Raw genomic sequence first — 23,604 nt, 5'->3', positions numbered from 1 at the left:
CGACATACACTGGCTGGTTGATCGGGACGCTGCTATAGGCATCTCGCTGTTTGAGTGTTGAAATGCATCAGCATTTGTTGCCTGGCATGGCCCGCGTTTCGACATGTGCTGTTTGGGTCGGCCTGCGTGAGAGATGATTGTTAGGCCAGCTTTGTTTGTAGTTGACAGCCGTACACCCACCCTGCAGGGCTCAACTACGGAATTGCGTTGAAACAACCCAAAATTGAGTTGAATTCCGTCTCCGTGTGGGTTTTGAGAAAAACTGTTATACTTTGTATAACAATCAGAACGTAAATTGAAACACCCCTGATGATATGTTTAGGAACTGTCAAATGGTGAAAATTTGGAATCGGAAAATACACAAATAATTCGAGTGAAATTCAACCTTTAGTGAAAAACGCAGATTATGCTAGGAAATGATAGGTTTTCTTTTCAAAAAACGGTCCACTGTTTAGCTCGCGTGCTTGCCCGTATAAAACCGACACCATGGGATAAGGTAACCGATTATTAAAGTGGTAATTAAGCAATCGAAAGAACATGACTAATCGACTGTCTGAAAATTACTTTTTAGGTGCAAACCCTGTTCAGATACTGTCCCCAGGAGAATGCAGCCGGAGTGTTTTGCCTGGATTCCCGGGCCCAGGACGCGGTCATTGCTCTGGGGTTGTATTTCCTCGAGAGCGGCTATCAGTACGAGAAGGAAATCATTCCGTATTTGCTGAGACTTTCTAAGGCCTTGCCCAAGGCGGTTTGGATCGATGACGTCAAGCTCAACAAAATCGATAGTAAGTGGTTTTGGGTACAGGTTCTTGCCTGTGACAATTTGTTGCCTAAACGGTGTGCTGAAACACAAATGTTATCGAACTCGCATAAACATCTGATCTGTTTTCACTAAAAGTTAGCCTTGGAAGTCACGAAAAGCTTGCGGCATACAGTGACTCAATTTCATATTCGTACGGAGCACTGTTTCCAGGTTGATAAACTACTCTCAAATGGTTCAGGGTAATTTTCCCATTATTGCGGTATAACAATTAATTCCTCATGATTAATAGAAAACTCTATTTTCTACGGCTATTATTGATAACGATATAATATTTATCTATTTATGATGCATCAAGAAGAGCCTATATTTTTTATCGGTTCCTCTACTGCCCATACTCGCAATACATTCCCATTAGGAAAATCATCATGTAGAGAAAAACGCGTCTAAACATAATTGTAATTTTTTTTCGTAAAATGATAGTGATGTCGAATTTTTTGGCTAAGATTTGACTGTTGCATCGGCCAAAATTAAAAGCTTAAGGTGATTATAAAACGAAGCCAAACGTTGAATTTTCAAGTGCACAAGACTGGAGAATCTGACAACAGTTCGCGTTGAAAATCAATCAAATTACTTGCTTGCTGGTGGTGACCAATGGGATAAATTTTCAACGCGGAGCGCTGTTTGGTTCTCAAGTCTTGTGCTCTTGAAAATTTGAGGTATGGCTTCGTTCTATAATCACCTTAATGCAACCACCTTCCGTCGTACGACATTTGGATGTCGGTGTTGGATTTAAAACAAACCAAGGTAAAAATGGTCTGCGGTCAAGCTGATGGCGGTTTCATAAATTTGAACAATCCTCCAATTTAATATTTTAATTTGTCCCCATTTCTCGGCATTTAAGGCGCAAACACTCAGTTTTTTTTGCAATTAATTTAATGAACTCAAAACCCCGTCAAAATTTTCTAAATATCTTAAGTTGGGAATGGCTCTTCAAAATTATGTTTCTTGCAAAATAAAGCATTTCATATTGATTAATTGAAGTTGACTGTAGTCACAAAAGCAAGCATAAACAACTAAAACCAATTGCTGTTCACAAAAATGATGGTATTTATAATGACTAATAATGACATAGAACTTAGCAGGATTTTCCATAGAAATATGGATATAAAATTCATATAGGGATGATAACAAAATAGTATAGAAGAGAGGTGCTAGACCTGAGACCAGTGCGCTGGATGAAGAAAGCATGATGCACAAATGTGATCCCATTATTACAAGTAAGCTTCTTATCATTTCAATTTGAAATAAGTTTTAATTTTTATTTATTTTTTTAAGTAGCCACTCTTACTATTAGCTAGCTAGATGCATCGTTATCATATACGACGTAGGGAATACTTAGGAACTCTTAGGAAAATGACTAGTAGATTCACTGAGTAGAAATAAGTGGCGACAATCTTATTTTAATATGGCTTTTACATTGCCATAATAAGAAATACCTCTTTTGTAACAGCGGTATAACTAATCTAATTCCAGCTTCATTTTCACAAAATTTACAAGTAGAAAGTAGGCTTTGTGAAGCATTGCATTTGTCACCGAAAAGTGAATCTTGTAGGAGACTGTAATAGAAGTCTAAGGTAACTTTACTCTTCAATATTCACTATAAAAATGACTATGGAACGTAAGACGCTGAGATCGATCATTACGCTCTGAGAAGTAATCATGTTCAAGTCATTACCAAAAACATAAAGCTTTTTTCCATAATGCTTTTCACATAACTCTTATTTACAAATCGTATAGATAGAGTTCATTATGGAAATCACATACCTTTCAAGCATTAAGACGATGGATATGGAATCCAATGGAAGTTGGTATCATAGACAAAATAATATACATTTCGTCCAAAACTAATATAGATAATAATTGATTCTTTAATAAAACTGAAATGGTTTTCAAATGGCATTTACTACAAGATTATTTGAAATAAATTTTCAAAAATAAAAATACGTTCAAGTACTACATTTTAAAATTATTTATTTAAGATAATATTAGAATAACCGAAAAAGATTTATTAGTTAGAATGGTTTGAGAAGGGCCAAGTACTTCTCCAGTCTTCAATTTTTTTATCATTCGGGTATTTGGATCCACTACCTGCAAAGCCATCTCACAGTAACTACTGCAACTTGAACAAAAGGGATTTTTGTTGTAGCATGGTCGGTATATAAATCTAAAACAATAAAACCATGTTAACACAATTTAAGCTCAAAACTAACTGCCGAATAAAATAACTCACCTATATCTATAGATATCGTCGAGCAGAACTTCATCAAGTTCTCAGTTGTATGGAATTAGAAGCTCAATTCTTCAACGAGAAGTAAATAATGGTTCCACATTCTAAAATATATACATAAAACTATTAAATTATTGAAAAACTGATATTTACCCGCTTACCTTAAAAAACTTGCAAGAATTCGTCGCAAATCCTTTATCTGCTAGCGAAATGAATGCAGTGGCCGCCATCGTGTCACTAAATATAAACACAGATTTTTTTCACAATAGAAAATCATATACCATGTATCTGATTTTTCAATGATTTAATGGATAAACGATGTCCAATAAGTTATATGTGAAATTCCAACGATTTCCATATTGTTATTATTTAAACCTCATTGGACCTTCATATAGTCTTTATTGGGTGTTAATGAAACCTATCAAATATGAATTCTGATGCGTGTATATGATTTTCCAGATAAATATAATCGGATAAATTGGCTCAGTGTAGGGTACACTTGCTAGTTTCGAAAAAATGTTGAACAGACAAGGAAAGCGACTTTATATGAACGTAATGACCAATAAATACTTTTAACAACAAAAAATGAAATTAACTAGAACTTTTACTAAACAACCTAATTTTGTTAAGACTTGACGACAATTGACATTTAAGACTCTAATCTTACGTAAAAGACAGGAGTAATCAGAATAGCACTTGAATGACAAATTATTCAAAACCATTTCGACTAGACAGTATTAGTAATGACACTACTACACTACTATTTCAAACAAATTCTGATGGAGCTGCTGATTTTCACAATGCTTCCTTTTCTCAGAAGCAAGGGAATATGGGTACTTTTCAAAAACTACCACGTCACAATACTAATAAAAAAAGCAGTGTTCATGTGGGCGCCATTGCTTAGTCCGTCTGAGTATTGGTCCTGGTAGAGGGGAAACTTGGCAAAAGCCAGACCGAGGGTTCAGCCTTGACAAGTTAAGCTGTCAGGCAGCTCCAACTGAATATGTACCACAAAAAAAAATGAAATAAGTTTTAATTATGTTTAGGAAGCTTCAAATCATATGAAATCAAAGGAAATTCGTAGGTTCTCGCTATAATATCCCACGAGCCAGATAGAAATTCAGCATTCTCAAGATTTTGACAGAAACATTCAAAATAACCCTTGAAATCCACATTGTTCAGCTACACAGCAAAAATTTGTGAATATTAAGCAGCACGCAATTTGGAAATCGACGGAAAATTGTGACAGGCATTCAAAAATTACAAGCGTTAGCCAACAGCTGAAGCTAATCTTACCATCTGTCAACCAATCATGGCCCTTCCCACTAAATTTGAGTTTAATCCGCTAGAATTTCACAGAATCATGTGTGAATGTGTTCCATACACATGTGTTGTGGAACACAAACATTTGTTCCACAAAATAAACCCAGCCACGCTCAACAATCAGGCGACCGAGAGGAAGCTCCGCATTGTTGACTGCTCTTTCAATAATTTCTTGATGAAACCGCCAACCATCGAAGCGATTCTGAGATACATTCATCAACTTTCATCAACTAATTTGCGAAGATGGTGAGACAGCCGAGAGAGCTCAAGCGTGGTCAAAAGGTCGCGAGTTGAATTCCCGATTACTACTTTTTTCATTTTCTTTTTAGTTTGGGAGCTGTTTCCCAGACAATCAGAATGTATGTACAACGAAATCACGTATGAGATGTCGCGAAAAATCCTTCTGGAGGCGATATACAGTATTGGACAAAACATCTGCAACTTTTTCGATTTTCCATACAAAATGACCAACTTTGGTAAGCTATATCTCAGTTATTCATGGACCAATTTGTATGAAATTTTGGCAGAACATCAGACATAACTTGAATTTGAACTGGTGGGATATCGACCGTCGAGACTGCTTTTCGAGATTTCTTGGCGTATTTTCGGTCCTCGGGTTTCTTTATAAAACAATTGTTTTGATTAAAGCCGACGTTTCGAGCATTTATTTGCTCATCTTCAGGGCAAACTACAATTTTACAAAATTATGCTATTGTTAAAGTCAAGTCCGAACAATAATTAAAATTACTTACATCGTCAATTGCTTTTAAGTCAAGTGGATTTGAACAAACATGGAACGACCGGCTAACAACATTACACTGGAATTACAAATAAATTTCGGACATAATGATATAATTTACATTAACTTTATATCATTTTAACGGAGCACAAACTTACACAGCTTTGACCCGAGCACATCTAAACAGTTTTAAAACAAAATGTCAATGAGTTACCAACTCAGGGAGATTGTGTGGAACAGACGAAAAGGACAAGAACACATTAAACATAAAGTAATAGTATTCTGTTGTCCACTCAATTTGCGATTGAGTGCAGAAAACCTGAATACACAACGCTCAAATTACTTGTATCGGTCCTAAAATTGACCGTTTTGGTGTCACAGAAAATGTGACACATTTCAAGGATTTGCAACGCTTGTAATCGGCTGTCTTGGTCAAGGATTCTTGTTTTCGACAGATCGAATCGATGATCATTATCAATTGCATGTTCCATTAGAGCCGTTTTTTTGAATTCATCAATCCTCTCAATCGCTCTTGTAGGATCGGTTTGCCTTAACTCTGTGTATCGATTTATGAGAGATCGATGCCCAGAGAGGCGGTTTTTCAGCTGTTGTGTGGTCAGCCCAATATAAGCACAGTCACAGTCAGCGCAAGGAATGCGATAAATCACATTCCTTTTATGCAGATGCGGTGTTGTATCTTTGAGCTTTGAAAACAACAACCTGTTGGTTTTGACGCATTTGAAGCCCAACTGAACATTCGGAAAATTTCTACGAATCACCTTGTTGAGAGCTGGAGTGAGATTTTCGACATGATGAAGGGATCGATATGCTTTTGGTTCGAGACTCGCATTGCTGTTATTGTTTTCTGTATTCGTGTTCTTGTTGATATATCGGTTAATTAACCGATTTATCAATGAACTAGGTTAGTTGTTAATGAGCAAGTTTTCTCGAACCAACTCCTTCTTCTCATTTGTAGACTTGCACGACGACAGACGGAATACTCTTCCGATAAAGCCCGTGGCCGTATTTATCTTTAGTGTGAGTGGATGAAATGCTCGAAACGTCGGCTTTAATCAAAACAATTGTTTTATTAAGAAATTACTGGGGGTCGTTCACTCGGATATTTGCGGTCCGATAGAGGTACCGTCGCTAGGAGGTAGCAGGTACTACATCCTGTTTGTGGACGACAAATCACGCGAAATGCGAAGGTAAAATTTTGAGGGTGTTTCCACGTGATGGCTGAGAGGCAGACCGGCTAGAAAATCAAAACCATCCAAACCGACAACGGGCTGGAGTATACCTGAGACGAGACTCGCGAAGTCGGTCTTCTTTTTCTACGGTTGCTAAGATTTTCTTCTTCGATTCTGTGTTTACACAAATTTGTGAGCAAGATGTTCAAGCTTTTACATGAACTCAATGGCAAAGATGAATTGCGATTGCATCGTTCCAAGTTCAGAAAACCTTTTCAAGTTAAATTTCACATCCGCAAACGCAGTAAACATTGCAATAACAAATGTTTTGCTTGTTTCGATTTAGTTTCGTCAGCGCAAATCAAATGGAATATTTCGCTGAATTATTTTTTTTATTAATGATTCCAATACTCTCCACATATTCGCCCACAAAATCAACTGGCTGCATCTGACAGCGAAATCTGGGCTGCATATGACGTTGCTTTTTTTCCTCTTCGCGAGTCTCGTCTCAGGAGTATACCAACAAGAAATTCCAGGGCTACTTGGATAAGTTTGATATCCGGCAACATGAAAAAATCGTTTTGGGCAGAAGCAGTTTCGACGGCGGTGCAACGAAGACTATATCAAGAAGCCGAGATGTAACGTTCATCAATGAGAGCGACATCGGTTTAGTGACGAACGCTTCAACAAACAATGAGTCGAGTCAATTCGGACAAATGGAAGGTTTCCATGCAGGAGGAGTTTGACGCTCATATGGCGAACGAAACGGGGAGCTTGATGGAACTTCCTGAGGGTAGGAAGGCGATCCGTTGTAAATGAGTCTACGAAGCTAGATGCCAATGGAAACCTTGATTGACACAAGGCGCGACTTGTGATCGAAGGGTTTTCGCAACAAAAAGGGGTAGATTATGACGAAACTTATTCCCCGGTAGTCCGTCACAATTCGCTACGATATCTGTTCGCTATGGCGGCGAAACACAATTTGGAGGTTCAACAGATGGATGCTGTCACCGCTTTTCTCCAAGGTGAACTGACGGAAAAAATCTACATGGAGCTGTCTCCGCTGTTCGTCGATCGGCGGAATCCATCCATGGTGTGTTGCCTCAATAAGGCGCTATACGGGCTGAAGCAGTCCAGTCGAGTCTGGAACCAGAAGCTGGACAACATGCGAATTACGATCCCTGCGTGTACTATCGCATCGAAGGTAGCAGCATGATATTCGTGACAGTCTACGTTGATGAGGTCATGATATTCTCCAATGACAGCGGATAGATTGAGCGAACGAAGGCGTTACTGAGTGGTCATTTCCGTATGAAGGATCTTGGTGCGGTAAACTGCCTTGTAATCCGGATCACCCGAACGGATGGAACCATTTCGCTTGATTAGGAAGCCTACGTGGAAGCGATGCTGGCAAAGTTCAAAATGACGAACTGTAAACCAGCGAAGGTGCCGATAACTGACAAGCTCACGAAGGACATGTCTCCCAAGACGGATCAAGAAGCGAAGCAGGTGGGCAACATTCCGTACCAGGAAGCAGTTGGAAGCCTGATTTACCTCGCTCAGTGTACTCGACCAGACATTATGTATGCCGTGAATAAGTTGAGTCGGTACAACTCCAATCCCGAAATGCAGCACTGGGGTGCTGTGAAAACTCTTTTTCGCTACTTGCGCGGAACAGCATCGATGAAGTTGGTGTACCGCAAGGATGGCGACAACAACAACAACGTTTACAGTGACGCAGACTGGGTGGCCGACGTGGACGACAGAAAATCCACCAACGGCTACGTTTTCACGCTGCAAGGGGCAGCTTTTTCGTGGCGCTGCAAGCGTCAACCGACGATTGCCTTATCGACCTGCAAGGCAGAGTATATGGCACTGTCTGCTACTGTTCAAGAAGCATCGTGGTGGCACAATTCGGAGTGACGGGTCCAATATCCATCAACTGCGATAACCAGAGCACCATTGCGATTGTTAAGAACGGTGGATGCAACCCTCGGACAAAGCACATCGACATCCGTTACCATTACATACGGGGTGCGCTGGAAAGAAAAATAATAAATATCAATTATATTTAATCGGACAATCAACTCGTCGATGGCCTCACGAAAACATTATCACGCATGAAGCTTGAGAAGAATCGTGAAGCCATGGACCAATGCACGAGTTCACTAGTTGACGTTTGAGCGGAGCCGTGTTATTTATGTGACCATGGCATCTAGCGAATTCGTCACCGCTCAAACGTCAAATTAGTGAACTCATGCATCGGTCCATGGACGTTTGAGCGGTGCCGTGTTATTTATGTGACTATGGCAACGAGTGAATTCGGCACCGCTCAAACGTCAAATTAGTGAACTCGTGCATCCGTCCATGGACCGATGCACGAGTTCACTAATCTGACGTTTAAGCGGTGCCAAATTCACGCGTTGCCATGGGCACATAAATAACACGGCACCGCTTAAACGTCAAATAGTGAACTCGTGCATCGGTCCATAGGAGTCCTAGCGTAAGGAGGAGTGTTAGATATGGACCGATGCACGAGTTCATGAATTTGACGTTTGAGCGGTGCCAGATTCACTTGTTACCATGGCCATATAAATAACACGGCACCGCTCAAACGTCAAATAGTGAACTCGTGCATCGGTCCATAAGTAAGCCATGACTTTGGTTTGAATAAAATTTTCTCTTTCTGTTCGCACGTCAAACGAACAAGTCGTTTTTCATTCTTATCTCAAGATACAATAATGCAACGATTCTTTTCGAAAGTCTTTTGGTGATATCTGCAATAATTATCTATCGAAATTGTCATGCGAAAAAAAATGTCATTAATACTCAAGTATCAATTAACAATTATAAATTACTGGTAAGACTTCTGACTTCTTCAGAATTGTCTAATAGCCTTGAGGTAACCTTGAAGAGGTTGCAAATAATTCTTGATAAAAAATATGTTTAAATGACCAAAGATGCATTCGCAGAAACTACTGGATTTTATAAGCAGAACCATTAATGAAATGTTAGTGAAATGTATATTTTTAAATAAATAAAAGTGGTAATCGCTGAACTATTTATTTTTATTCATTTCTTGGTTTCAAATACATTTGTCCAATGTTTCAATGGAACTTTTCAGTTGATCTCTTCAATGCAATTTACTAGTCACATTTTGTGCACTTTATCTTTGAAGAATTTCTTAAGCAATTCCTTCAATGAGCAATTTTTTTTAAAATATGGTTGTCTTGAATCATATAATAATTTTAAAATATTTGTCATGGAAACTCTCAGATGTCTTATAGAAAAAATAAGAAGTTTTTTCTCCCAGGATATACCAAAAAAGATTAAAAGATAAACATTTTTCACGGAGCTCGATAAAAAATGGATAAAATTCATATGGAACTGTTATGCGAGTATGGGCAGTAACCGCAATAATAAGACAAAGGAAAAGCTTCAGATGTATGTTAAAAATGTAAGTTCAATTTAAAAATTTGCTCTTTTACTTCACTATACTGCAGAAAAAAGATAGTTTCAATACTTCACATCGCAAAATATGAAAAAAAAAATAGGTTTTGGGCACTGAAATACGTTTACTTTCAACACCGTGCATAAGTCCTCCAAAATAGGACGGATACCCTAGGTCAAAAGTACAAAATTTGCCTTTTTTCAAATTTTCATCGATTAATGAAGTTTTGCCTCAAGCTTTTCATGACTAAGGCTACTATAGGTAAAAAAGATTCAAAAGAGGTTCATGCAAGTTCGATAATATGTAGGTATGTTTGAGCACACCTTGCTTAATGGTTCCCCTTTGAAATGAAACTTGAGTTTGTGTTTTTTTTACGTTTCAGAAATACCGATTGCGGAAAAGTTTTGCTTCTGCTTGAACAGCTTGCTGTCGGATATTGCCGTGGGATGTCCGGAAAGTCGCGACGAAATAATCGTCAACCAAGTGGAAGTGCTGACCGTGCTAACGAATATGATCAAGGGGAGCAAGGAAAGCAGCAGCCTACCACCGATTATCTTATGCAAAGCCACAGTTCCACTTCTGCTAGGATTGGGTCGCTCTATGGGAAGATATGCTACGGCTGATCCTCCTTTGCTGTGCCGATTGTTCCCCCGCGACGAAATACCTTCGCCAAAGTCCCAGGAAACTCCATTGGTCAGTTTGGAGTCGAAACCGAACAATACCATCAGCCAGTTTAGATCGATTATTCCAAGATCCATGTCGGGAAGCCTGACCGCTGAACTGAACGAAGAGAAGACTCCCAAGAATAATGCTAAGAAACTAAATTCCTATTACTCGGTTCCGTACGACCCGACAACGTATTTCTTCTCGAAGTATGGATCCAGCTTCAACCAGTTCCCCAATATGCGGTTCTGTGACTCCCCGGAGAAGAAAAATCGTTTGCAGTTCCCCATCAATCATCTTCAGGCTATTTTTGCATTGGCTAAAAAGCTTCTTACCAAAGAAACCCTAGAACATCTGGACGAACAGGCGGGGGATATCTATTCCTTACATCAAATCAAACCCTACGGATACAAGAGCGTTTCGGAGACGATCAATTTGGTAATGGTTACCCTTTTGAGGGAAATCCTACAGAATCAAACAGGTTTGTCGTTGAATTAGGCAACGTCCCTTGTATTCAAATCAATACTCTTGCTCGTTTCAGATCTTCCCACCCCGTTCACCAAGGACGTCCAGGAATTTGTGAAACGGCTGTTCCTGATCGGACAAACCGAGTTGCAGAACAAACAACACGACAGCACCCTGGACAAAGTGAACGATCCGTCCAACATCGTGGTGAACAAGTACAAGATCAACGTGATGGCCAATGCGGCTTGCGTCGATCTCCTGGTGTGGGCCATCGGAGATGAAACGGGTGAGTTTGAAATAATTTCGCATAACACTTGTGACAAGATAAGGGACAGAGAGTCATTGCAACTTTCATATCCGTAGTTTAAACCTTCTGTCTGTGCCAAACAAATAGTTACGTTGTCTGTGCCTTGGGATCTGACCCCAAATCCAAACTTCAACTGATATTACTCGCATAATAGAAAGTTCAGAAGTAGTTAGGGGTCAAAATATTCGCGTTCCATCAATTGTTGTTGATGTAGCATTTCAACCAATGTTCGTGAGGGATTAATTTAAGGTTATTTCAACATTTCAGGAAAAATCTTTCTGAGTTTCGGCAAACTAAAAAAAATCAACAAGCATTTCTCCTTATTTTAAAGGTTATTCAGAGTAAAGTTTCATTATTTTCTTAATATGTTTATAGCACGTTTATAAATACAAAGATAGTAAAATGTTGTAAAAAGAAACTAATCAAGGATTTTTTATACAGTCCTTGGAGTATTGCAATCAGTGTCATAAACTTCTATGGAAAGTTCAATTTTTTTGCCACTCGCAATTCAAAATTTGGCTATTTGTTCAAAAACTACATCCCCCGCCACACTATCCCCTTTTAAGTTAAAATATAAAAGATCCTTTTAACTTTCGCGATGTGACCCCAAGCCACAGACGAGGTACTATTTTCAAGAAAATTACTGTAGAGAACTATTTTAAAGTTGTATGGAAAAGACATGCGCACATAAAAAAATCTCGCGCAAACGCACCAACGTGTGAAACGATCACGCAAATGGATTCACTAAAAAAACAGTTACAACTCTTCAAGGTGCTTTGGGCTCATATTGTATAGAAAACATACAAAGGGGTAAAACAAGTTTAAATATCTGCCTTACTCTACTTGTTTTAAATGATTTAAATGATTTTGGTTATAGAATACAGGGTCATTTTGGCAATCACAAATCAAATGGTCATTTTCATACTTTTCAACAGTATTTATGGTCATCATCATTGAATATTTCGTTTCGACTACATACTGTTCGCTATTCGCTTTTCCTAAGTTCATTTTAATTTCATCTTCTGTTACGTTTCTCTATCTATATCAATTACAGTGGACGATGATTATACTTTATCTTCACTGCAACAGAGTTTGTCTTGTTTGCTGGAGCTAGGTGGTAGTGTTTTCCGTTTGATGATTCCCCTTGATGAGGATTCCCTCCTGTTTTCAATTGGTTGTTCTATTTTGTTTTTATTTCTTCTTTATAATTTTCGATTGATTTGATTTTTTTCATTCTATCCCTTTAGTTTAAACTTTGCTGTAGCTGCTTTACCGTCGTGATTGCAATTTGCTTAGTTCTGTTTGAAGCAGCTGTTATTGTTTGTTTGCTAAATGATCTTTCTCTTCCATTTCAGAGGCTGATAAACTGTGTAGTCGTTTGTATCAGAAACTCAACTCCGTGTTGGGACACAAAGTGGTGATGGATCATATGCCGTTACTAATGGTTTGCTTGGAGGTAAGGCGGTGGATTGGACGTAATTTGTTATCTGTTATCATTACTATATTCTTTATACTCTCTCAACAGGGTTTGGGCAAATTGGCACAGAAATTTCCAAACATTGCTGGAACTTCGATATCATATCTACGAGACTTTCTCGTTGATCCCAGTCCTATATTGACGAAGCTCCACGCCCAATCGCAGGCGCAGAACAAGAAAGACAAAGAGAATGCTCCATTTAGGATTGTCGGTAAGTTAGTTTGATGTTTTGAGAAATCCGTAGCACATATAATGATGGATAAAGACAGAACTTAACATAGTATTTCTGATGGACGAATAGTGCTTAAGGCATGTATACCAATGAATGAATTAAAGTTAGCATTGCCCAAATGTAACCGTTTTTAAGTAATTTTGAACGATTTCTACCTTACGAACACTTTTGGGTAGAGACATTCTTTATAAAATTCGATTCAAATCTTGGAAAAAAAAATGAAGAACAGTTTTTTTGCGTATAACTATACTTCCTCTAATACAGTTTTGGACAATATCTATTCGCAATCCTTTCGTTTTCGAAGGTTTTACGAAGGTTCCACGAAGGAAGATAATCTGGGATAACTGTTTTCGAAGGTTTCACGAAGGTTCCACAAAGGAAGATAATCTGGGATAACACTTTGTAGGCGGTGTTTAGGATAGTGAATGCACGATAATTTTCACATTTCAGTGCGGAAAGTGCAAGTCGATCGATCACGGAATCAGCGAAAAATCCTGTCCGAAATTTAAACGTCAGGTCGACATCGAGAGAGTGCGTGTTGACCAAGAGGTCTCCTACGGGCAGGCCGCAAGAATTGTGGGGAGAAAGAACCAACCTCTGGCCCCGAATACCATAGCAGCCGTGGTGGGAAGTTCGTCCCCGGGTACGAATGTGCTTACAAGTCCCAATTAGGTAATAATCGTCTTGATTAAGCGAATAGACTCTCATATCAAAGCCCTCCAAAGCCGAGATACAGGATCGCTCAGCTGGAGCAGCAGCTGCCCAATATAAATTACCCCACCTACATGGCCCGATCAAGCACCGAATTCGGAATGTATCATCGAGTGCTCTCCATATATGAAAGCCTTTCTTGCTCAGCAACAACAGATGTTCTCCAACGCGATGAAGCACTTTTTTTATTTGTACCATTAGGTTGCATTAGCGACTACTAACGAAATCTCATACGAGGTTTTACAACTGGACACCGATCGACCCATTGCTGCCGTTAGAATCTCGTGGGTTTTCCCGATGACAATCGTTAGCTTTTACCTTTCCAACGGTAAATTAGCTAACCCAAAGAACCGACTGATCGATGTCTGTGTTCTCAAAAGTTGTAAAGTACTAATAATACGTTCAACTAGTGGTATTTATTTTGATTTTCCTTTTTCCAAATTCTCGTTAGAATTTTTGGAATGTAAAAATTGGCCAAAAAACACAAATTCGACTTGAGGCACCTCCTAATCTTCTCCAAATTGGATGAAAATTTGCCTGGTAGTTTGTTTTAGTATTGCAACTAGGACTAGGGGGTGACTGGTTGAATCCCAGAAATTTTGATTTTTGTGAAACTGTCTAATGTACATAATTAAAATTTATTAATTTTGGTATATTTTAGCAAGATAACGTTTTATTACACAATTTGATGATGTGCCTCAAATGATACACAATGATTTAAAACAAAATTTAAACGAGTTCATCCACATAATTTAGTTTGAACTAGCGTTTAAAGCCTTTTCTTCACACGACTTTAATCGACAATTTTCTCTACGAAAGAAGTGTTCAATGTTTATATTGAAAGTATTCGAACGAACAATGTTCCAAATGGAAGAAACTTTTTGAAATCATATTCAAAAAAAAAGTTAATTTCCAATAGTACATTGATTGTTTATCAATAGTTTGGATTAATCTTTTTTATCCGAACTTCATAAAATAAAATTTGGAAATTTACAAAATTTTAACATGAGATTGAAAAATACCTTTTCTATGAATGTTAAAGTCTGCGTGCATCAAATTGAAGGAATAAAAGTGTTTTCGAGTTTGAAGTAAAAATATACGACTGAGCAATATATATATTAATTGAGAAATACATGAGCTAAGCTCTGATGGGCTTGATGATTTGAACCAGAAAACTGGAAAAGATGTAGAAGGACGCTCACTTTACGTAAGTTTCTTCGGACTAAAAAAATCTGAATCAAACTAAGAATCAAGAAAAAATTCAGACTATTCTATGTACATGTCTATTTTTTCATAAACTATTGAGACTTTGTAAAAAATCTTTATATTTAGTCTTTGGAGATTTTCTCAAACTTGCACCCCAAATTGTGTTGTTTAAGGTGATTATAGATCGAAGCCACACCTGAAATTTTCAAGAACACAAGACTTGAGAACCAAACAGCGCTCCGCGTAAAAAATCTATCCCATTGGTCACCACCAGCAAGCAAGCAATTTGATTGGTTTTCAACGCGAACTGTTGTCAGATACTTCTCGCGTTGAGTATCATACAGGCGTATCTGCAGTGATCGATTTCTCTTCGTCGATTTTCTCTTTGCCTTATTGCACGAAATTCAATCGATTTTCGAAACATTTTACGGTGCAGTACGATGGAAGATGATGAGTACTTTCTACGGAGCCAAAAATAGCTGTCGAAAACAGTCGCCCGGCTAAGAAATTAGCTAAAGAGAAAATCGATGAAGAGAAATCGATCACTGCAGTTACGCCCTTATGATACTGAACGCGAGACTTTCGTCTTGTCCACTTGAAAATTCAAAGTTTGACTTCGTTTTATAATCACCTTAAACATATTTTTAAAACTGATTCCAAATTCTCCCGAACCTATCCACTGGCACCGAAGAAGGATACAAGTACTAGGAATAAACAACAATTCTCAGAGTAGTATCCAAGTTAGCAGCCAACTGATGATTCGCCAGTGCAAATCAATGGTAATCAGCTTTTAGTTGAACCGTATGGTTTTTTCCACAAGAAAAGTAAAGAAATTTCTTGACCAAATTGAAAATACATTCAACTTTCGTTCGTTGCACTAAACCTGTAGCCCACTTAGTGAAAGACTTTCACTAATCGGGCTGAGTTTCGAGCTGTCAAATAACATAGAACAAAAGAAAAACAGAACTACCAACATTGATAAATTGCGCCTCATGTCAGAAAATGACGTTTGCCTTCGTTTTAAGTGGGCTACAGCCCAACTAACGGGAGCCCAATTAAAACGTAACCCACTTAAAGATAGTGCAACGAACGAAATTCGACTGTGTGTATTCAACATACAATTGAATTATCTCATCATCTATTTTTCAAAACTTTTGAGGAAGGCAAAGTCCAGGTTTAGAGGGGGCCAGGCCCCCCCTGGCCCCTCCCTATTTACGCCAATGGATTTGAATTGAGCTAGAAATCTTAAAAAGAAATTCTTGTCCCACTCGAACTTTTGCCCCACTCTCTCTAGTACTGTTCAATTTTGGGCTACTAAAACTCGAAAAATAGCCCAGGGTTAAAAATCGCGTTAACAAAAAAAAGAATTGGTTTAATCCCAAGTAACCAGTAAGCACGACAATGCGGCACGATAACAGCATATATGGTAATCATTTGATGCATGTCAGTTTTAAATACGCATAGGTATAATGCTGTTATAATGCCAGAAAAGGCGGAATAGCGTGCAAAGATATAATGAATGAATGAAAATGGATAACTCAAATAGTGTGCAAAAATAAATGATTCAGATAATACTTCTCTGTATCAGACTTATTCATTTTTGTGGTTTTTATCCTTTCGAGGGTCATTGCCACATTTTGATCCTTATTTTATGATGATGAAAATTCCTCATTTTGCGTCTCGAACCTGCGTATTATTGAGTTGTTGAAGTCCTGCTCCTTTCTCCTTCGGCCACATAAGATGAATATTATTGGGAAGAAAAGTGATCAATTTTAAACCATCACTTTACCCCGTCATAAAACCTGCGATTGTAGTAGTGAGAAGTTTGATTTTTGACTCCCTCTTACCACGCATATACACAAAGCACGTGGTATATCTGTCAAAACACTGGAGGACATTTAAACATGCCCTATATGCGAATATAGAGCCAATATAGTGCTTATTTAATGCCTGTATGCATCAGGCTTAGAAGCATTAATGATGCAGTAATAGGGTTTCTATGCAGTAGAAGTGCTGTTATAAGGCGTGTAAGCATTTGTAGTGCTATTATAACGCATGGATGCATCTATGATGCTGATTAAGGGCTTATTATTAGTGCTTATGATTACTTGGGATGTCCGTATAACCTACGTAAGACGCCAAAAAATGTTACGTAAGAAAAATTTATAAAAATAAATGAAAAAAGGGCATATTATTGAAATACAGGCCAACCAGATCCTAAGGTTCGTGGCCGGCATAGAGCTTCTTCCGGTATCCGAGCGACAACGGAATGGAGCCAGGAGCTGGTCCGCCAGGAAAATAAAGATAGATAACACAGCGTAAAAAAATGACATTTTTGCGTGTCTCAAGGATCAAATTTAGTGTCTTTAGTAGATTTAGGATAGCTGAATCTAATACCGTTCTCAGAAATGTTCCAGCCCGTCACAATTTTTAGCTACAGGTCGTTAAAGTTGTATAAAACGCTGGTTTCATTGATGTTTCCATAAAATTTAAAGTATGATTTATCAAAAATTTTGGTGATCTAATCCACCTAGCATGCAAAATAAGGCTTTAACTTTTATTTTAGTTATGATTTAGTTGAAATTGAACGATTAAATTTAGATTAACCTTAGTTAGATACTGGGGTCATAATGACCCAAAATCGAATTTCAACCTGCAATATCTCTGTTGTTATCAAACGGATCTTTCTGAAATTCCCTGACTTTTAATATTTTGTGGAAACGAAGCGCAAGACCAAAAATTTTTTTTCTTAAGGTGATTCTAAGATGGCGCCACAAAAAAACAACTTAATAAGATACTGGGGTCATTATGACCCAGAAATGTATACCCCTATAAATCAGCGAAATATCAACCGAATAATGAAATTTATGCCGCATTCGAAAGATATACTCCTCAAGATTCTGATCACTACCTGGAATACCGGTTCCGGATCCAGTGGCCACCGGGAATCGGCTACGAAGGGGACCATGTTGGCCACGTGGAATTTCAGTACACTCAGTCCAGAAATCTGCAGTCATCACCAAATTGTGTAAGATGCAGGCCATATACGAATGTACTGTCTTCAGCAAACTTGTTTCGGGGACCAAGAACTTCCACATGGGATACAATTTAGTTCAGAACTCGACCACCGCGTGGCGCTAGCGTCGATATGAACTTCCGGTAGGGGCTAATTATGCGATAACTCGAGATCGCGAGCACATAGAAGGATGCTGTCTTCGGCAAAGTTGCTCAGGAGGATAAAGACTTCCACATGAGATACAATTTAGTTCAGAACTCGACCGCGACGTGGCGCTAGCGTCGATATGAACTTCCGGTAGGGGCTAATTATGCGATAACTCGAGATCGCGAGCACATAGAAGGATGCTGTCTTCGGCAAAGTTGCTCAGAAGGATAAGCACTTCCTCAAAAGATACAATTTAGTTCAGAACTCGACCACCGCGTGGCGCTAGCGTCGATATGAACTTCCGGTAGAGGCTAATTATGCGATAACTCGAGATTGCGAACACATAGAAGGATGCTGTCTTCGGCATAGTTGCTCAGGAGGATAAGGACTTCCACATGAGATACAATTTAGTTCAGAACTCGACCGCGACGTGGCGCTAGCGTCGATATGAACTTCCGGTAGGGGCTAATTATGCGATAACTCGAGATCGCGAGCACATAGAAGGATGCTGTCTTCGGCAAAGTTGCTCAGGAGGATAAGCACTTCCTCATGAGATACAATTTAGTTCAGAACTCGACCACCGCGTGGCGCTAGCGTCGATATGAACTTCCGGTAGGGGCTAATTATGCGATAACTCGAGATCGCGAGCACATAGAAGGATGCTGTCTTCGGCAAAGTTGCTCAGGAGGATAAGCACTTCCTCATGAGATACAATTTAGTTCAGAACTCGACCACCGCGTGGCGCTAGCGTCGATATGGACTTTCGGTAAGGGCTAATTATGCGATAACACGAGATTGCGAGCACATAGAAGGATGCTGTCTTCGGCAAAGTTGCTCAGGAGGATAGGCACTTCCTCATGAGATACAATTTAGTTCAGAACTCGACCGCTGCGTGGCGCTAGCGTCGATATGGACTTTCGGTAAGGGCTAATTATGCGATAACACGAGATTGCGAACACATAGAAAGATGCAGTCTTGGGCAAAGTTGTTCATGAGGATAAGGACTTCCACATGAGATACAATTTAGTTCAGAACTCGACCACCGTGTGGCGCTAGCGTCGATATGGACTTTCGGTAAGGGCTAATTATGCGATAACACGAGATTGCGAGCACATAGAAGGATGCTGTCTTCGACAAAGTTGCTCAGGAGGATAAGAACTTCCACATGAGATACAATTTATTTCAGAACTCGACCGCTGCGTGGCGCTAGCGTCGATATGAACTTCCGGTAGGGGCTTATTATGCGATAACTCGAGATTGCGAACACATAGAAGGATTCTGTCTTCGGCAAAGTTGCTCAGGAGGATAAGCACTTCCTCATGAGATACAATTTAGTTCAGAACTCGACCACCGCGTGGCGCTAGCGTCGATATGAACTTCCGGTAGGAGCTAATTATGCAATAAATCAAGATTGCGAGCACATAGAAGGATGTTGTCTTCGGCAAAGTTGCTCAGGAGGATAAGGACTTCCACATGAGATACAATTTAGTTCAGAACTCGACCACCGTGTGGCGCTAGCGTCGATATGGACTTTCGGTAAGGGCTAATTATGCGATAACACGAGATTGCGAGCACATAGAAGGATGCTGTCTTCAGCAAAGTTGCTCAGGAGGATAAGAACTTCCACATGAGATACAATTTCTTTCAGAACTCGACCGCTGCGTGGCACTAGCGTCGTTACGAACTTCCGGTGGAGGCTAATTATGCGATAACTCGAGATTGCGAACACATAGAAGGATGCTGTCTTCGGCAAAGTTGCTCAGGAGGATAGGCACTTCCTCATGAGATACAATTTAGTTCAGAACTCGACCGCTGCGTGGCGCTGGCGTCGATATGGACTTTCGGTAAGGGCTAATTATGCGATAACACGAGATTGCGAACACATAGAAAGATGCAGTCTTGGGCAAAGTTGTTCATGAGGATAAGGACTTCCACATGAGATACAATTTAGTTCAGAACTCGACCACCGTGTGGCGCTAGCGTCGATATGGACTTTCGGTAAGGGCTAATTATGCGATAACACGAGATTGCGAGCACATAGAAGGATGCTGTCTTCGACAAAGTTGCTCAGGAGGATAAGAACTTCCACATGAGATACAATTTATTTCAGAACTCGACCACTGCGTGGCGCTAGCGTCGATATGAACTTCCGGTAGGGGCTTATTATGCGATAACTCGAGATTGCGAACACATAGAAGGATGCTGTCTTCGGCAAAGTTGCTCAGGAGGATAAGCACTTCCTCATGAGATACAATTTAGTTCAGAACTCGACCACCGCGTGGCGCTAGCGTCGATATGAACTTCCGGTAGGAGCTAATTATGCAATAAATCAAGATTGCGAGCACATAGAAGGATGTTGTCTTCGGCAAAGTTGCTCAGGAGGGTAAGGACTTCCACATGAGATACAATTTAGTTCAGAACTCGACCACCGTGTGGCGCTAGCGTCGATATGGACTTTCGGTAAGGGCTAATTATGCGATAACACGAGATTGCGAGCACATAGAAGGATGCTGTCTTCAGCAAAGTTGCTCCGGAGGATAAGAACTTCCACATGAGATACAATTTATTTCAGAACTCGACCGCTGCGTGGCACTAGCGTCGTTACGAACTTCCGGTAGGAGCTAATTATGCGATAACTCGAGATTGCGAGCACATAGAAGGATGCTGTCTTCGGCAAAGTTGCTCAGGAGGATAAGCACTTCCTCATGAGATACAATTTAGTTCAGAACTCGACCGCTGCGTGGCGCTAGCGTCGATATGAACTTCCGGTAGGGGCTAATTATGCGATAACTCGAGATTGCGAACACACAGAAGGATTCTGTCTTCGGCAAAGTTGCTCAGGAGGATAAGCACTTCCTCATGAGATACAATTTAGTTCAGAACTCGACCGCTGCGTGGCACTAGCGTCGATACGAACTTCCGGTAGATGCTAATTATGCGATAACTCGAGAATGCGAACACATAGAAGGACGCTGTCTTCGGCAAAGTTGCTCAGGAGGATAAGCACTTCCTCATGAGATACAATTTAGTTCAGAACTCGACCGCTGCGTGGCGCTAGCGTCGATATGAACTTCCGGTAGGAGCTAATTATGCGATAACTCGAGATTGCGAGCACATAGAAGGATGCTGTCTTCGACAAAGTTTCTCAGGATGATAAGGACTTCCACATGAGATACAATTTAGTTCAGAACTCGACCGCTGCGTGGCGTTAGCGTCGATATGAACTTCCGGTAGGAGCTAATTATGCGATAACTCGAGATTGCGAACACACAGAAGGATGCTGTCTTCGGCAAAGTTGCTCAGGAGGATAAGCACTTCCACATGAGATACAATTTAGTTCAGAACTCGACCACCGCGTGGCGCTAGCGTCGATATGAACTTCCGGTAGGGGCTAATTATGCGATAACTCGAGATTGCGAACACACAGAAGGATTCTGTCTTCGGCAAAGTTGCTCAGGAGGATAAGCACTTCCACATGAGATACAATTTATTTCAGAACTCGACCACCGCGTGGCGCTAGCGTCGATACGAACTTCCGGTAGATGCTAATTATGCGATAACTCGAGAATACGAACACATAGAAGGACGCTGTCTTCGGCAAAGTTGCTCAGGAGGATAAGCACTTCCTCATGAGATACAATTTAGTTCAGAACTCGACCACCACGTGGCCAATTTTTAATGTAAACAAAGAAATAAATTGCTGAAAGAAATTCGTGAGAAACTCCAAAAAGAACGAAACAGTAATTTAAGGAGTAATTTTTAAAATCATTGGATAAATAAATAAATTGATAAAATAACGCCTTGAGGAGAACTGGGGGTGTCTCTCCTAGGAAATAATTTATAAGGATGTCCCCGAAAAAAAAATTCTGTGGCGTATCCCTAGAAGAAATAAGAGATAGAATTCCGAAAGAAACTCTTGAGCACATTTCATAAGAAACTTCCTACATTTTCTCACCCCTACTTAAAAAAGTGCACGTCATAAACTTTAATTTGAACGTAATCTTCTGCTTGAGTTGTGATTATCTAATCACCTACACTATTCTTCGCAAGTTAGAGTAAGTAGATTTGCGAGCATGACTTGAAGTATAAAGATGTGAATGTGTTCGGATAGTGATAATTATCAATATTATAATTGAGATAAATAAAAACTTATAGTACAGTGAAACCTCCATGAGTTGATATTGAAGGGACCATCGACTCATGGAAATATCGAGTCATGGAACAGCATTCCTTTGGATAGCTGCTTCTAGGAACCATCATAGTAACCATGAAAATTTGTTTTTACTATGGTCCCATGAGTCGATATCGAGTCATGGAACATCGACTCATGGAGGTATCACTGTAAAATCAATAGAATGTGTGAATTTGATTTAAAGTAAAATTTAGTGCTGAAGTAGTTGATTTGATTCAGAATCAATTATTTTTGCGTAAGTAATAATAATTAACAGGATAGTAACGCCAAAATAAAACATTCTTCTCCGTTAACTTCTGGACATTTCTTTTGAATCAGCTTCTGCAGAAATTTCAACAAGTATTTGCATAAAGGTTTTGTATGATAACAATTTTGGCAGGAAGAACTCAGAAAAATTTCGTCAGATTATCTTGAAAAAAGGTTTGTAAAAAAAATTAAGCAATTTCGCAAACACCAATGAAAAAATTCCAAAAATCCAAATTTCTCGTAGAATTCTATAATAAAGGATTAGAAGAATCAAATTAGATTGAATAAATGACCGTGCAGGAATTCATACATCAACTCGAACGAATGTTGGAAATATCTTGTGGACTAATACTAGAAAGAACAGCTGGAGGAATTCCAAAAATAGCTTCATTGGGACGCATTATTAAAAAGTACTCTGAAGTGTTTTTAAAAAATCCTCTTGATAAAATTCAAAATTATCCTTTAGAAAAAAATCAGACTATTATTCCGTCAAATCCAAAAATAATAACTTGAGAAATACCGGAAACAATTTTAAAATCAGATCGTCGAAGAATTCAATAAAAAAGACCTGTGAGGGAATTGCAAAAACTCTGAAGAATTCACTCCAGATAGATTTCTCCGGGAATTAATCCATCCTCAGGGAACTTTTCCAGGAATTATTGCATAGATTACTTCAAGCACTTCTCCAGCGATTCTTCCAAAGATTCTTCAAGCGATTTCTCCTGACATTCCTCTAATAAAAAATAAGAGATTCCCCTAAAGATTCCTCCAAGAAGATCTCTACAGAGATTTTTGCAGAATGTCAGAAGTTTCTCTGTGAAACATTTCTTCAAGGATTACTTAAAATATTTCCACAGTGAATTCTCCAGACATTCCGCTGGTAGTCCTCTCAAGATTCCTCTAGGATTTACTTCTAAGATTTCCTCCAGGGATCGCTCCAGGAATTCTATAACGAATTATTCCAGAGATTCTACCATTCAATTGGGGATTTTACAAGAAATTATTTTATGAGTTCTTATAGGGATCGCTGGAGAAATTCTTGCAAGAGCCCAAGAAGGGATTCTCGAGGAAAGCTCTGGAGGAATTCCTTACAAAAATCCCCGGAACAGCATACATGCTTTTCAGTTACGCAGTCTCTATTTTTTTCAACGTTCTATTTATGATGAAGACTGCGTAGACGAAACTCATA

At 39.3% G+C, this 23,604-nt stretch overlaps 1 protein-coding gene across 6 annotated transcripts in view; it reads left to right on the top strand.

Moving 5' to 3' along the window:
- Positions 1-319: 319 nt before the first annotated feature.
- The window catches only part of LOC5570029 (phosphatidylinositol 4-kinase alpha), a 46,398-nt gene continuing 23,113 nt past the window's right edge, over positions 320-23,604 (top strand). For 3 of the 6 annotated variants that reach the window (XM_021851966.1, XM_021851965.1, XM_021851964.1), the window contains exons 1-7: positions 320-496; positions 572-785; positions 10,136-10,897; positions 10,958-11,167; positions 12,243-12,305; positions 12,544-12,644; positions 12,714-12,876. In XM_021851966.1, coding sequence (XP_021707658.1) covers positions 407-496; positions 572-785; positions 10,136-10,897; positions 10,958-11,167; positions 12,243-12,305; positions 12,544-12,644; positions 12,714-12,876 — 1,603 coding nt within the window. In that variant the 5' untranslated portion in view covers positions 320-406. The remainder of the gene's footprint in view (positions 497-571; positions 786-10,135; positions 10,898-10,957; positions 11,168-12,242; positions 12,306-12,543; positions 12,645-12,713; positions 12,877-23,604) is intronic. The other 3 variants (XM_001658869.2, XM_021851969.1, XM_021851967.1) reach the window with 1 other exon arrangement.

This window comes from Aedes aegypti, chromosome 3 (assembly GCF_002204515.2).
Source record: "Aedes aegypti strain LVP_AGWG chromosome 3, AaegL5.0 Primary Assembly, whole genome shotgun sequence".
Taxonomy (NCBI): Eukaryota; Metazoa; Arthropoda; class Insecta; order Diptera; family Culicidae; genus Aedes; species Aedes aegypti.
Note: the sequence above shows the minus strand (reverse complement) of the source record. Positions and strands in the feature narration are given on the sequence as shown.